At 53.6% G+C, this 14085-nt stretch overlaps 2 protein-coding genes across 2 annotated transcripts; both read left to right on the top strand.

Moving 5' to 3' along the window:
• Positions 1 to 461: 461 nt before the first annotated feature.
• Positions 462 to 3861, top strand: CSUI_010424 (uncharacterized protein). Its single transcript, XM_068070528.1, has one exon. It carries the CDS (start codon positions 1050 to 1052, stop codon positions 2589 to 2591), a length of 1542 nt encoding a protein of 513 aa, XP_067917497.1. The 5' UTR covers positions 462 to 1049; the 3' UTR covers positions 2592 to 3861.
• Positions 3862 to 7840: 3979 nt separating this feature from the next.
• CSUI_010423 (uncharacterized protein) lies at positions 7841 to 9649 on the top strand. Its single transcript, XM_068070527.1, has one exon. It carries the CDS (start codon positions 8008 to 8010, stop codon positions 8878 to 8880), a length of 873 nt encoding a protein of 290 aa, XP_067917496.1. The 5' UTR covers positions 7841 to 8007; the 3' UTR covers positions 8881 to 9649.
• The last annotated feature ends 4436 nt before the right edge of the window (positions 9650 to 14085 follow it).

The following is a 14085-nucleotide window of genomic DNA, read 5'->3' as shown; positions in this document are numbered from 1 at the left end:
AGCGGGGGAAGCCGATGACGCGGCACTGACCGATGGCGAACACTTCTGCTCGACTACGCGGCACTCTCAGACTGACCCGGGAGGGCAGCATGAGGAGACACAGCGCCCCCAGACTGACCTGGAGTGGCAGCGTGGGAAGTCACTGACGCGACTCTCATGGATGACGAACATTTCTGCTCGTCTATGCGGCCCCTACAGACCGAGCTCCGGTACTACGCAGCACCCACAGACTGACCGGGGAGGGCAGTATGAGTAGCGGGGAGGCCCACGGGTGAGCGGTCACTTGCGCTGTCCGCTGTCCTGAGAGGCAACAAGGGGCGTTGCCAGAGCCAACTGGGGGAGGAATATGATGAGCACGGCGGCAGCGGTAGAGCTGCGCCGCCGTCCGGCACAACACGCGACGACCAGTGGCGTCGCGGCGGAACCAGTGACGCGGCCTGGTGCGGAGACCTGGGCGTGGACGGTGCAAAAGTGGGGGAAAAAGGGAAGGATTGGGATGAGGGACATCGGAAAAAGGGAAACAACTTTTGGGGGGGGAACGGTAATGGGCGTAAGGGCATTCGTGTGGTGAGATGCCTCAGGGGAGAACAGAGACTGGGATGCGTTAGGGAGAGACTCGTTTAGCCCCCTCGTGGTGGACAGGAAAGTTTACCTCGACCGTGCTAACAGGGGGTCTCAGACTGCCGGCACCGTAGCACCCCAGCAGCAGGAGATGAAGCAACCAAGTCATCAGCGGGTCCAACGTGGGCGCAGAGCAAGAGGATGCTAGGCTCGTGCCGGTTTCTCATACTCTGACTTCCTTTGAGGACGATGGCAAGAATGGATGGACCGCAGGTTGCGAAAAGGCAAATCCGGGAGCCGCGGTATGGAGCAGGACGGACTTCCACTCTGGACCGTTGAGCGCATCTGTGAATACGGCCGAAGACCAACCTCCAATCCTGGAGGGCACCGAAGTTTTAGACTTGCGCGTGACACGGAGGGAAAGGGGGAGCCGCGTTCCTCGGCGCCCTTCTGAATTGGGAAACGGGTGGCGGACAACGGGGGTCGCCATGGCGGCGGCTGCTCTAGGTATTTTGCTGATGGCGCTGGTGACAGCGCGTTTCGTTAGGTGTTTCGAGGCATCGACCTTACACAGGTTTCCGCGTCAGAGAATGACCTCTGGCAGCACATCCCGCAAGCTTGCAGGCGGCGAGCAAGTAGAGCTCACTTCCGTTTACGTCCATGGAGATGAATCTGAAACCGAAAGTATCACCGAAGCGCTGGAGAGTTGCGTCCACGAGGTTCTTCTGGCTTATCCATCTGTAAGGGAGGATGTCCAGTCGGAGAGTGCGCGCGAAGAGCATGACGAAGAGCCGTCCACTTGGGACAAGAGCCCAGCAGCCATTGTTCTTTTCAGTATTCCGGTGTTACTCGGGCTGACATCCCTGATTTTGGGTGTGACAACGATTCTCCTTCCAAAAGAGGGAGCCGGGCACATAGAAACAGAGTATGGAAGGGATGTTTCCCCGACGTTGGAGATAATAACTGGGAAAGAAAATGGGCATGTAGCGGATACCCTACCCACATCAACGGCGACTGCGGCGAACCTACATCTAACGCCCGGAAGGATAACTACGGTTTCTGGAAACACACACGGAAACGTAGCGAGTGTCCCACCTGTGACAGCAGAGCGTCGGGAGGAAGGCGCACCCCCGACAACCACAGTGACGACGCAAACGTGGCAAGTGACGGGTGGAGTTTCAGGAAGTGGATCTTGGGATGTAACAAGTTTTCCATCTACGCCAGCACAGGGTGTGGAGCAAAGTGCGTCTGCGACAACGACAGTGACGACTACGGCCTCTGAAAGCGGAGCAACGGAGGTGGCGACAATCTCATCTACACCAGGGTGGTATGGGACGGATGTCTCCCTGACGTCGACAACTGGAGTATCTAGAGACCAATACCCAAGTGTAACGAGTGTCCCACCTACAACGGACAAGGCTGGGGAGGCAGGCGCAGCCTCGACGACGACAGTAGCAACTGTGGACTCTGGAAGCGAAACTGCGGGGACAACGAGAGTTGTATCTGCGACAAAGGAGGAGGATGTATCCACGGCGTCGGGAGCGACAAGCAGAATTTCAAAACAGGGAGCTCAGCGTGGAACGAGTCCCGGAGCCACGCCAACAGGGGATGGGACGGGGAGTGCATCTTCGATGTCGAGAGTGGCAACTACGCTTGGCTGGAACGGAACGACGAAGCCAACGACAATCGCTTCCACAACACGAGTAGATGGGGCAACTGCTGCCGCGACGTCAGAAGTGACAAGTACATTTTTCAGAAACGGAGCTCAGGATGAAACGAGTGTCTCATCTGCACCAACAGTTGATGGGAAGGCAGGCGCATTCTCGACGACGACAGTGACAACTGTGCTGCCTGGAAGCGAAACTACAGGGACAGCGGCAGTTGTATCTGCGACAGGTGATGGGAAGGATGTATCCGCGGCGTCCGGAGTGGCAAGCACAAATCCAGGAAGGGAGCTCAGCATGAATCGAGTGTCCCACCTACGCGAACAGAGGGTGTGGCCGGGAGTGCATCTCCGGCGGCGGGAGTGACAACTACGCTCGGCGGGAACGGAACGACGGAGGAAACGGAAATCCCTTCTACAACAGCAGTGGATCCGACGAATGTATCCCTCATGCCGGGTTCGACAACTGTGTTCACTATACCGGAAAGTGAAGGGGTAAAGAGTGCTCAACATGCTACGTGGACACTGCCTGGTCGTGGTGCGTACGGACTTCTGTTAAGAATTTCCTAACAAGTAGTCCAAGCATTGTATGACCACCTGAAACCTAAAAAAAAACTGAGTGTAAGGAGGATTCCACTCCAAGACGTTTCAAGTGCGGTGCGGGGTTTTCAGTCGGTGGCTGACTAGGTCACTTGGAAGGCAACGGTGCCGCTTTTTCTTTCGCATAGTGAAAGGTATGCATGCCACGGCCTGATCGCCGCACGACTGCGTGCTGCCGGATCAACTACCAGGGTTCTTACATGTTCGAGTCGCATGGAGTAGTTTGTTAAGGACAGCAGGTATTGCCACGTGCGCTGGCTGCTGTTTTATCCTTGAGGGCATGGGTGATGTGGCGTGAGGGACTTGCGGGAAGTGGACGGCGGATGTACAAGTGCGGGATGTCCATACGACATACACTTGCAGAATGGTGGAACTCATTAACCTTGCCTTCGATGACCACGAGGCTCTTCGCGTCTTTCTCCATGAGAGGGTGTACATTTGAGCTGCGTCCGTTCATACATGACTCCGGGATGAGAGCGAGACAAAGAAGAGGGGGCCTGGCCTTTTTTGGAGACCATTTCTGCGAGTGTTTCTTGTCTGGATACTTGCGCATGTATATGCCTATGCATGCGGGTATATATGTACTACTATCTCTACATGGCTACCAGGTTGAGGCTTTTCTAGCAGGGAACGTTTGAGACCATTTGCTGCGACATCTGTTTTACTATAGTCCAGAGCCGTGATGCCCCTATGCATGTGATGCATGCCTGCCTATATATTTGCGCACCTGTTCAAATACAGGCGGGGTAGGCATATATGCATGTACCCGTTGTATTTGCCTGTGCGCAGAGTTGGACGTACTTAGCGGGGGAAGGGAAAAGGTGTGACGAGGGTTTGTTTTTGATCCGGCCTTTTTGACTTACTTGGGTTGGCTTGCTGTCTGCATCATCGCGACTTGTATATACTTACTGGCAAGCGCGGAGACAGAAGCGCTTGGGCCGCCCTCTGGTCTTGGGACCGCTCCAGGTGTGTCCCCGCGCGTCCGTTCGTTTGTCAAGAGATGGGTACTCGATATTGTCATAGAATCTTGTTGGTGCAAGTGTGTGTACATTTGAATACAAAAATACACCTAGCAAGGACAGAGACGTACAATGTGTATACGTGTGTGTGGGCGTTGCTGATGGCAAGCTGAATACCGATGATTTGAAGAAGGCAGAGCTTCCCGTCTCAAGTTTTTCCTTTTCCGGTTCCCGCTGACGGCAAGAGACTTCGGACAGAATGCAGTCGTGGCTAACCATTGGCTGCTGTGTAGTGTGCATGTCGACTTCCGTGTTCCAGGGGTGTTAGCGGGAGGAAAGAACCACCGCCTCTTATCTCTTGGAGCAACAGTCTTCCGTGATAAATGCACGTCAAGCGATGCCTGCGTTGGTGACTTTCTGATAAAAACGAGGAAGCTGACCTCGGCTGTTTCAGCGGGAAGACAACAGACAATGGATGGTGCTACAAAAGAAAATGCTTTCTGCCCATGCGAGGGTTACCTGTTCCTCGTAGGATTCACCATGGCAGTAGCTAGTCTGATTGATAACGGAGGAAATGCCGTGATGGCTTAAGAAAACTTGAACAGTCTTCCCACTAGGAGTGTGCACTGCACAGAACGGGTACAAGCCCGGCACACCCCGTAAGCTTGCAGATGGAATGAATACACCGGAACTCACTTCAGCTGCCCTGGATGGAGGCGACTCTGCGACCGAAGTTCATCAGGAACTCTCGTCAGGCTGTCTTCAGGAGGCTGCTGCGATTCTGATGTTTTGCCGGGGAGTGATGACTCAGACCATGGCGTAGAAAGGAAGCCTGGCGAGGGTCCGTGAAGAAAGAGGAGAGGACTCCGCACTGTCCTCCATGTTGCTGCTTACGCAGTTTCGGCGACATTCCTGGTGCTGTGCCTGGTCTTGGCAGCGACAAACCAGCAAACAGCCTCCCTCGCACTTGGTGGACTTGGCATGGTGATACTCGGGCTCCCGCTGTGTTGGGAATTCTGGCGACGTGCGGTCGGCCTTGGGTTGAGCCCACGCCAGGTAGCTCTTCACACACTTCCGGTGCCATTCATCCTCGTAGGCATGATTACGGGAATGACTGCTTTTGGTCTCGAGTATCAAAATTCACACCCTCTTGCTATTGTCTCCTTCGTTTTTGACTCCACTGGCGGGCTTTGTCGTGATGGGGCTGGCAGTCCGGCAATTCCTGGTCGTCCGCCAAGGTGCGCCGGAGACGGTACAATGGATCTAAAGAAAGAGCAGCAGCAGTCCTGGTGAGGCCACCGACGAGCCTGCCGAAGAGCACACAACTTCTGATGCCTTCATGGTCACGTGACCGGCACGGCGGGTGGGTGTGTGAAGGACGTGTCCTTTTTCGTGCTGAATTGCATAGTAGAGAGCCCGTTCCTTGATCAGTTACCTTTCTTGTACGTCGCAGCCGAGGTGTGTCAATCCAGGGCGTCGCAGGAGCAGTCCAAGAAGAGACCTGGGTTGGCAGTTGACTAAGGTACTTTGAAGCCCACTGCACTATACTTTCTTGATATCGAGAGAGGTGTGCCTGTGGTCTCCTCGGCGCTGTGAGGCTGCCTGCTGCCGGGCCAACAACTGGGGTGGTTACATGTTCCAGTCGTACGGAGATGCTTGTTGCGAGACGCAGTGGCGCCCGCACTATGCGCGTTGCCCGTTTGTCCTTGAGAGCAAGGGCAATGCTGGATGAAGGACTCACGAATAGGTGGACGAGTACTGTTGCAAGTGCAAGCTGTTAAGATCGCCCAGACGCGAGGAAAAACGTTATTACTTTGAAGCTTTGCCTTCCCCTTGATAACCACGAGGGCCTTGGCTGCAGTGCTTGTGGGTGGTACCCTCCCGAACCCATATAAAGGGGGGTATGTGTATGTCTCTTCGTACGGCTACAGGGTTGAGACTTGCTAGAGTGAGAAACATGTGAGTAGAGCATTTTGCTCTGGCATACTTGTTTTTCTTGAGATGAGAGCCTTGAAACAACTTGGAACCGCTCAACATGCAATTCGTTTTTGCCTGTATAGTTGCCTTCAAAGCTCCATGAATAGGCGGGGTATATATGTGTATGCGGTCCCATAGACAGACAGGGTTCGGTTTTTTTGAGTCAAAAAGGTATAGCGAAGGCTCATTGGTACTCCCGCATTTTGTCTTACATGAACTGATTCCCTACTTTTCTCTTCATGGCTTGTTTTTCCTGCCGTCGTTTGCATACAATCAAGAGCAGAAAGAGATAAAGAGGGTCACAGGCCGCCCCTGGCGTTGAAACTGCTCTGCCTCTGGGAGTGTTCGGTTCCCTCCTCTCCTGCATGTATTTTTGTTTACGTCCATCAGCCTGCTGGAAGGTATACATATATATATAGGGTGGCAAATGCCTTTCGTTTGTAAGAGACTGATAGTCGATCTTGTCACAGAAACATCTCGAAGCAGGTATGTGTATACGTAACTAACGTGTCTGAACTATGGGCGCGAACGTCCGCGTGTACGCTTGGGTGGTAGCCTGACAGGTGGTAGATGAACAGTAGACGGTCAAATAAGTGCGACAGTGCCTAGCGAGTTTCATTTTTACGGCTGTTCTCGCTGTGATGGGAAGAACACTCGGACTGGGTGGTTCGGCGCCTGCAGTGTATGGCGTGCGTGTTGGATTTCGTGCGCCTGGGGTGTTGGAGCGGGAGCAACGAACTATCTCCATTTTTCTTCCCTTGGAAGTACTCTCCCAGCCGCTAGATGCAACTCAAGCAAGTGCGTGAATTGGTGAGATGACTGATGAAAACCAGAAACGATACCTCGGCGCTTACAGCGGAACAAGGAATACGGAGCCACAACACTCTGGAACGAAGACGTACATACTGTCTGGCCCTTCACTGTCCCTCATATACATTGGTATGCTGCAGGACGGCTCGGCACGAATTCCATCAGGAGACCCTCTGCAGAAAGAATTTTGGCATTCTTTCGACATCGCAATATGTACACAAAAGATCTACGCGCGCCGGACTCGAAGTGAGAATGCGCAATCGACGCCACGAAGTGTCGCTATATTAGGCTGGCGACGTGAACAATAAACAAGGTGGACAGCAGGTCGGCTCGCACGGAGATGCAGTTTAGTGTTTTATACGAAGGAACGACAAGGGTAACATGACGGTTATGTGGCCCCGTTGGGGTCAACGGAACATGAGTGACTGCATATCTGATGGGAAGCAATCTTTTGGAAAGCGAAGCACCGGTTGGTTTCGCAGTGCGGGAGCCCCTGGGAACACCTGACGTGAATGCGAAGCCACACTGACCTCTTACACTTCTTTCATTGAGTAAGGGTAGCACGTATATCACAAGAGGTATTGCATCTTTTTTTGCACATATCAGTGTACCCGCAAGGGAGGGTAGGATGAAAGACAGCGAATATAGCCTGTGTGACTAGGGGGGATGTACATACGCCAGGGGTCACTTCCGAAGTGGATGCCTACGGACGCTAGACAGCATAGGAAACACTATGAAACCTGCAGGAATCTCCTTTCTGCTCCGTACGGACACCGCTCTTGGCCAGTTATGCTGGCAGCAAGAGAGATATCTCGAGCGCGCAGGACATCGAAGTACGCAGCAAAGCAGAGGAGAAACGACGGTGAAGAAGAGTGGAAAGTCCTTTCCTTTTGGAGAAGTCCTCGTTTCACTGGTTGGTGAGAGGAAAGGCGGGGCCAGACTGACGGAGCTCAGTGCCCCATCTCCACCCCTTGTCCTTGTGCCTTTTTCGTCTTTATTCACTTTTTCTTCTTTCCCTTTTCGAGAGCAGAAGAGGCAGTGAAAGACAACACATATTCTTCTAGGCAACGGCGGAGACGAACCAAGCCTCCTCTTTTGAACAGAAGGGTAGGAGGAGTACTGTCGAGAAAACCCGGAGATGCTGCCTGGAGGTCCGGGTGGCGAGGAAGCCGAAGCGATCGATGCATGCCGAGGCTGCGAAGTAGGGCGGGGCACTTCCCGCCGTAGTAGCGGCCCGGAGCCGAACAGTGAGCAGCCAATACTCGTCAGTGGGTGTGTCGACAGAACGCCCCAAACGGAAGTGTCATGCTGCTGGTGGAAGACACCAGTTCATTCCCGAATTCCGTTTTCTCGTCTGCATGTAGTCATTAGATGGCTTTATAGTGCAGGTCACGGGATGGTATCTGTTCTTCCGAACTACCGACGACAACGCCAAGAATGGATCGGACCGCAGCCGCGAAAATCCGGACGGGGGCCGGAGAAGGGGGGCGGACGCAGCTGCCCGCCGAAGCGCCACGCGGCAATATGAATGCAGTTGAAGCGAAGGAGTCGGTTCTGGAACTGGAGAGAGCCTCTGATCACCGAGTGAGGCGAAGCACAAAGAAGAGAAGCCCCGTAGGTGAACGGCGTCCTGAGCGGAGAACTGGGCTCGGAAGATCGAAAGTCCTCATGGCTGTGGCTGCGTTGAGTGCTTTGCTAATTGCGTCAGTAGCGATGCGCTTCATCGTTTGCTCACAGGCATTACTATCGCGTCGGGTGACTCGACGAACATCCTCCGGGGGTACATCGCGTAAGCTTGCAGGCAGAGACGGAGACGACGTTCCTCTACTTTCGCTCGACGTCGAATCTGACATCGGCACATCGGTCAGCGATGTGTCCGGCTGCAGCGCTCTGTTGACCTTGGAAGATGCTGACGAGATATTGTTGGTCTTGATTCCTCCGACTCCGACAGAGGGCGATCCCTCAGAAGGTGAAGGGGTGCAGTCCGGATTTTGGAAAAGTTTCGAGCGGGGACTCAGCTCACGCACTATGCATTTTTATGCTGTTACGTTCGCAGTCCTTGCCGCAGCCCTGATTTTTGCGGTGGTGACTATCGTGATGGCGAGCACCGTAGGTATGGCCTCGACCGCGACCGGTATGGCTGGATCTGTCCTGGTGCTGTCCTCCGTCGGGTTAGCCATCGCAATCTATGACTTTTGGCGTTCCATTCACCGCGAGCGAACGATTGGAGCAGAAGACATGCTCGGAGAAAAACAACAGCATTCAGGCGACGCCGATGAGTCTGATTCACTGACACCATTATTATACTGAGGACAACGGTAGCTGGGGGGACCGGCCAGTGCGCCTCGGAGGGCCATTTCTTTGTCGGTTTCCAAGATGGAGGGCTTGTCTGTGGAGTCTTTCTACGCCGAGAATGCGGTCGCCAATCCAAAGCGTGGCATTTGCAGTCTGGCTTTTGGCAGGAGGCTGAGTACCTCATCTTCCAGGCCTTGTTTCCGTGTCGGTCGGAAGGTTCACCTACGGTGTCGCTTGCCGTCGCACGTGCTGGCTGATACTTCCGGCAGCCACTGTTTCAGCCGTTCGAGGTGTGCTTTGAAAGCAGCAGGTATTGCATGCCATGGTTATGGTATCATATGGATGGGCAGTTCCTCCCTAGGGAAGGGCAGTGTTCCGTGGAGGGCTCACAAATAGTAGGCCCCGGACGAAGATTGGTACGAGTGCCAGTAGTTCGTCCAGCACGCAGGTGGGAAAGGGGGTCATCTATTTGCTTCGCCCTTCCGAATCAGCAAGATCGACGTGGCTAGAGTGAGCTGGAAACTTTTTCTTTTTGTCTATTTCAGTTTTGAGCCCTGCGGCTTCCGCTGTAGAGCTTCTTCTGTACATACACCCAGGAACAGTGCGAAGCAAGAAGGAGCCTCCGGTGACCTTGAAGCCGCCCCGGCTCTGGCTTGTCCGTCCGTGAACATTTGCACGGATGCATCCATCAACATGAGGAGAAACATTCGTGTGACTAAAAGACTAAAGCGGAGGTCTTCTTGACTCTCAGGAGGAGTGGACGGTGACTTTGTGGCATGAGTGTTTTTGAGTGAAAAGTGAATGGTTTCCGGAGCATACAGCGCTTCCGGCGTTACAAAAAAACACTTCATGCGATCGGCGAGGGTATTCATTGGTGAGACGCGGAGAACCACACGGGCGACAGGGTGCAGCTATGTGCGTAGGTATATACGTTTACACATACGTCGTGTAGACCGTCTCCTGGCAAGTTGACTGGTAGATCTCCGATGGGTATCACTAAGGATCTGGAGCATCATGTCTTCGGGTTAGCTTCGCTGTAACGAGAGAAGGACTTGGGCGGCATGCCCCGGAAACCTAGCAGATTTTGCGCTATAAGGTGCACCTTGTACCAGGGTTGACGACGGGAGAGCCAAGACATGTCTCCTTTCTCTTTCTTTCGGAACTGCTCTCTCAACTGTGAATGCGTGTCGAGCAACTGTACTGGGGAGATGAATGTAGATACGGAAGCACAGTTGAAATTTTGGAGATGAACGGCCGGAAGTGCCTGACGGAGCTAGGAGAGCACAGGGTGAAGAAATCGTCTCTGGCCAATCCAAGACTAGTGCTCTGGTCCTTGTAGAGTGAGATGTTATGAGAAGAGAGACTTTTCATACCGACACGTAGCACCCCCCACTGAAGACAAATGCGCAGAAATAGCCACGAAGAGGCGTCGAAACCGCGGGCGGTGACGCACTAGTCGTACAAGATCGCCAGTTACTCGACCTCTACTGAAAGACGAGTGTCCAGTGTTTCCAGTGTTCTGTATGAAGGGGAAACTTGACCAGAGCGGTGGGATGTGTATGAGGTCCCGTAAAGGATCGAGGCTAACAGAGCAAGAGAGATAAAGTGCCCAATAGGAGGTAATCCCGGAAGGAGAACCACTGCCTGAGTCTAACGCCCCTTACCGGTTGCCAGTAGATCACGACGTCAAACGCCAAGCCGCATCCGACGCTTGCAGCGCTAAAAAAAGCAGGCGTGGACCAAGTCAGCACTCTCAGTCGACTTGTATGTATCCGGAAGGTGACCGCAATTCCAGGGGAATGTGCAGGAACTGGGGCTGATGTACCTCTTCTGTGGCAGCGCGTATGCTTTGCGTTGACGCCGTCAGGGCCCTACAGTATAGCGACTACTACACAACTAGTTCTGACACCTGTGTTTGGTGCGTTGTTTATCAGTGACGCTAACAGGATGGAAGAAAGTTGAGTTATATTCCGGGCGTAAGACACACAAGTTGCGTAGCGCACGGAGGGAAGGTGTGTAGCCAATTCCTTTGTTTTTCTCTACCGGTACATCGCGCTTAGGAAAGAGTCGATTGGCCGCATTCAGGATTTATAATCAACTCCCTTTCTTGTACTTGTTCCTTTCCGAACGTTAGTCAGTTTTGCTTCTCCACTGAAGAACAAAGAAGCAAAAGTCTAAGGCGGGAAAGGACGCGAGAAAAGAGACCGCGACGCCCCAGCTGACCACCGCTCGCTCTCACTCTTCTTGTCCACACAGCGTTCCGAAGCAAAGCTGGCGAAAGAAAAGAGAGGACGGAAAAAAAGAGGAAGTACTCCGCCAAATATACAGCTGCACTTCCACTGAGAAAACGATGAAGCTGCATAACAGAAAGAAATACCAAAGGAATAGGCGTGTTTATGGGGGTCTCTTGGACCTTAAGGGGGGACAGGAGGGAGAAGGAAACCGGGAGAAAAGGTAAGGAGGGAGAAACCTGCCACGACACGGAAAACAGGACGTGTAATGATTGAATTTGTATTCCGGGAAGGAATCTTTTTTGTTCCCTTTCACTTGTCCAAAGTCCTCTCTTGAAAGAGGAGAGAGCGTACTGGAGTGGAAGTCCGAAAGTACGGGGGAGAGAGAAGTTTCATTTTGTTATCTGGTGCTTAGACGAGTTATCTGTCGTCCTCCGTTCCATTGTTGACGGGCGCGACAGCAATGAGCGGAAAAGGTTTTCATAAAGCTGCTCTCTTTACGCTCCTTTCTTTCCTTTTGCCTCTATTCTACGCCACCACGGACAGAACGTATACAGCCCTGGCCACGGTGTACATACACCCAAGCAAGCTGTGTACATACGGTCGATCCAGGTGCGTACGTAAGTCCGATCAAGGTGTGTACTCACACTCGGCCAATGGTTAACTAGAGACGAATTCGGAACGGAAAGCCCTTCACTCAAAGCAAAAGTTAATAGCTTACTCCTGTATCTGCACTGTCGTTTTCTTTGCAAAGAACAAGATGATACGTCGTCTTGCGAAAGATTTCGTCTCGTTGGATCTTCTGTTTTGTCGAGCCTAAAAAAAGTAGATCAACAGGAAGAGAAAAGTGTACGAGGAAAGGACGCAATCGTGAGTCTTCCTCGATACAGGGGGCCCTCCGTAGAAGGCGCCGAACCGATGCGACGCACAGTGTTCTTTCGTCGTTTCCTGAACACAGCGGGACACTCACGAGAGTGGGTACCCGCTGAACACGCGAATCACGACCCAGGCACTAGAGGCCCGACATGGGACAAGGGAAGACAGGCGGCCTCCGGGCGACTGTACCTGGAGCCGAGCATGAGTGGCAGGGAAAGAACAGGTAGTTTGATCAACGCACTCTCGTGTTCGGGGCGCGCTCTGAGATATTTTTGAAAGCGGTTCTGGAAAGCTGGACCCCCGTCGGCGGCTGGACGCACAAGTCTCTCGGTCGGCAGGGCGTAACGGAGTGACGGTGGGGCTTCCGCTGCCTGAGTACAGTCTCTCCGAAGTGCGCTAGTGTATTAAGGGAGAAGGCATTCGATGGTTTTATCGCCAGGACACCGCCACCGTAGCAGTGCAGAGATCCGTCGGGGCACACCTGAGAGCTGAGCTGCTGCAGCAGCGGCGGGCTGGACTCAAGTCCCAAACCATTTACCGCGGTACCGGCACCAGCCTAGCGCTCGCCTCATCTTCCAGAAGCCACCTAACAGGCAGCCTTCCTGGGAAGGCTCCGTTGGCACTCTGGCCGTAGAATCCTCCGTTAACAGGAAGCGAAGTAAGTTCGACCTAAAGGAGAAGGTGAAGCTGTGGCAGCGGAGACGTTGCTTGGGAAGGCCTGTCATAAGTCAAATTACCTCCACCGCTGAATCTGGAAGCTGCGGTCTGCGCGTCGGCGGGCACGGCAGGGGACCACCCGGTGTCGCCCTACGAGGGAAAATCCCCGGCGCGGCGGCGTGAGTTAGAACCGTCTGCTGAGCCACGACGGGGCTTAGTGGCTTCTTACGAGCAGCGTACGACACTCGATTGACAGCACGGGTGGGCCTCCCGTTGTAAGCGGCAGAGTCACTGTACCAGAGGACATCGAATCGCCAGTCGTACTTCCTATATTGATGAGCTGATAAGTCCCGAAACGCCTGAAAGAACGTGCCACCTGACATCGCACTGTGCGACACTGCATCTCTTTGATTTCATTATATGTGCGCCTTACTCCACACGCAGAGTAACAGTCACTCTTCTGCTCTTCTTTCACTGCGGGACTTCTACTAGGCCACGTGTCGTGTCGGCCGGGATGAAGAAAGTGTGAATACTGTATACCCGGCGCAAGGGGAAAAGTCGACACTCTGCAGCCGTATAGCCCGGCGAGGTCGGGTAGGCGAGAAAAGAGGACAACAGAAGCCCTCGGGCCGCAGGGTGCTTCTCAATCGCAGCCGCGTGGTGAAGCGGAACTGCAATCTTTCCTCCCGGCACCAAAGCAGTAAAAGTAGACGCAACTTCGAGCCAATCGCTCACAAGACTACGGGCTCTCTCAACAAGAGGTGGACGTCGAGCAGCGAGGGCCACAGTATCCTTCTCGACTACGGGGGTGTCCGTGAACGGCAGTTTCATGCACCTGAACTAGCATTCCCCTCGGATCCGGGTGCGGGGTCATCCCGGGTTGACCAGCAAACTACCTCCGCCACTGCGTAGCGGATTGGCGTGCGAGGATCACCGAGATTCGCAGAGTAAGTCACTCCGCTGACGAGAAGGGCACCGTGGTTGTTATCCGATCGTGCTGGGCATGGTGGAGCTCACGCCCGACTCCTACTATTTTGATGTGTCGGCTATCATCAGCGATTTCGTGGATTCGCAGTGAAAAGAAAAAGAAGGTGTGGACGCGCATGCATAGATATATCCTTGTACATGGTCTGTCCACGCCGAGTGTCTCCTCCTTCACCTTTCTTTCTGCCTCGTCCTACCTTTCTTTCCCATGCAGTCAGCCGGTCTGCTTTTTCTCTTCTTATTCTTCGCCAACCTCTTCCTTAGAGCGCATATATTACACCTACAGATCGATTGGCTGAAGAACGTTCCCTAGAGACTTTTGACCCTCAGGAGAGATGGGAGGTGCCGCTGCCTGCCGGCGATCTAGCTGGTGACGTCACTGTAGGAGAGGAAGAAGATGAAGAACACAACGAAACTCCCAGTACTTCTTCAGGATAGGTGAGCACAGGAAGGGAGATGGAAGGGGCTCCAA

This window comes from Cystoisospora suis (assembly GCF_002600585.1).
Source record: "Cystoisospora suis strain Wien I chromosome Unknown contig_7387, whole genome shotgun sequence".
Taxonomy (NCBI): domain Eukaryota; phylum Apicomplexa; class Conoidasida; order Eucoccidiorida; family Sarcocystidae; genus Cystoisospora; species Cystoisospora suis.
The sequence above is the reverse complement of the archived record's forward strand: the minus strand, read 5'-3'. Positions and strand labels throughout refer to the sequence as shown.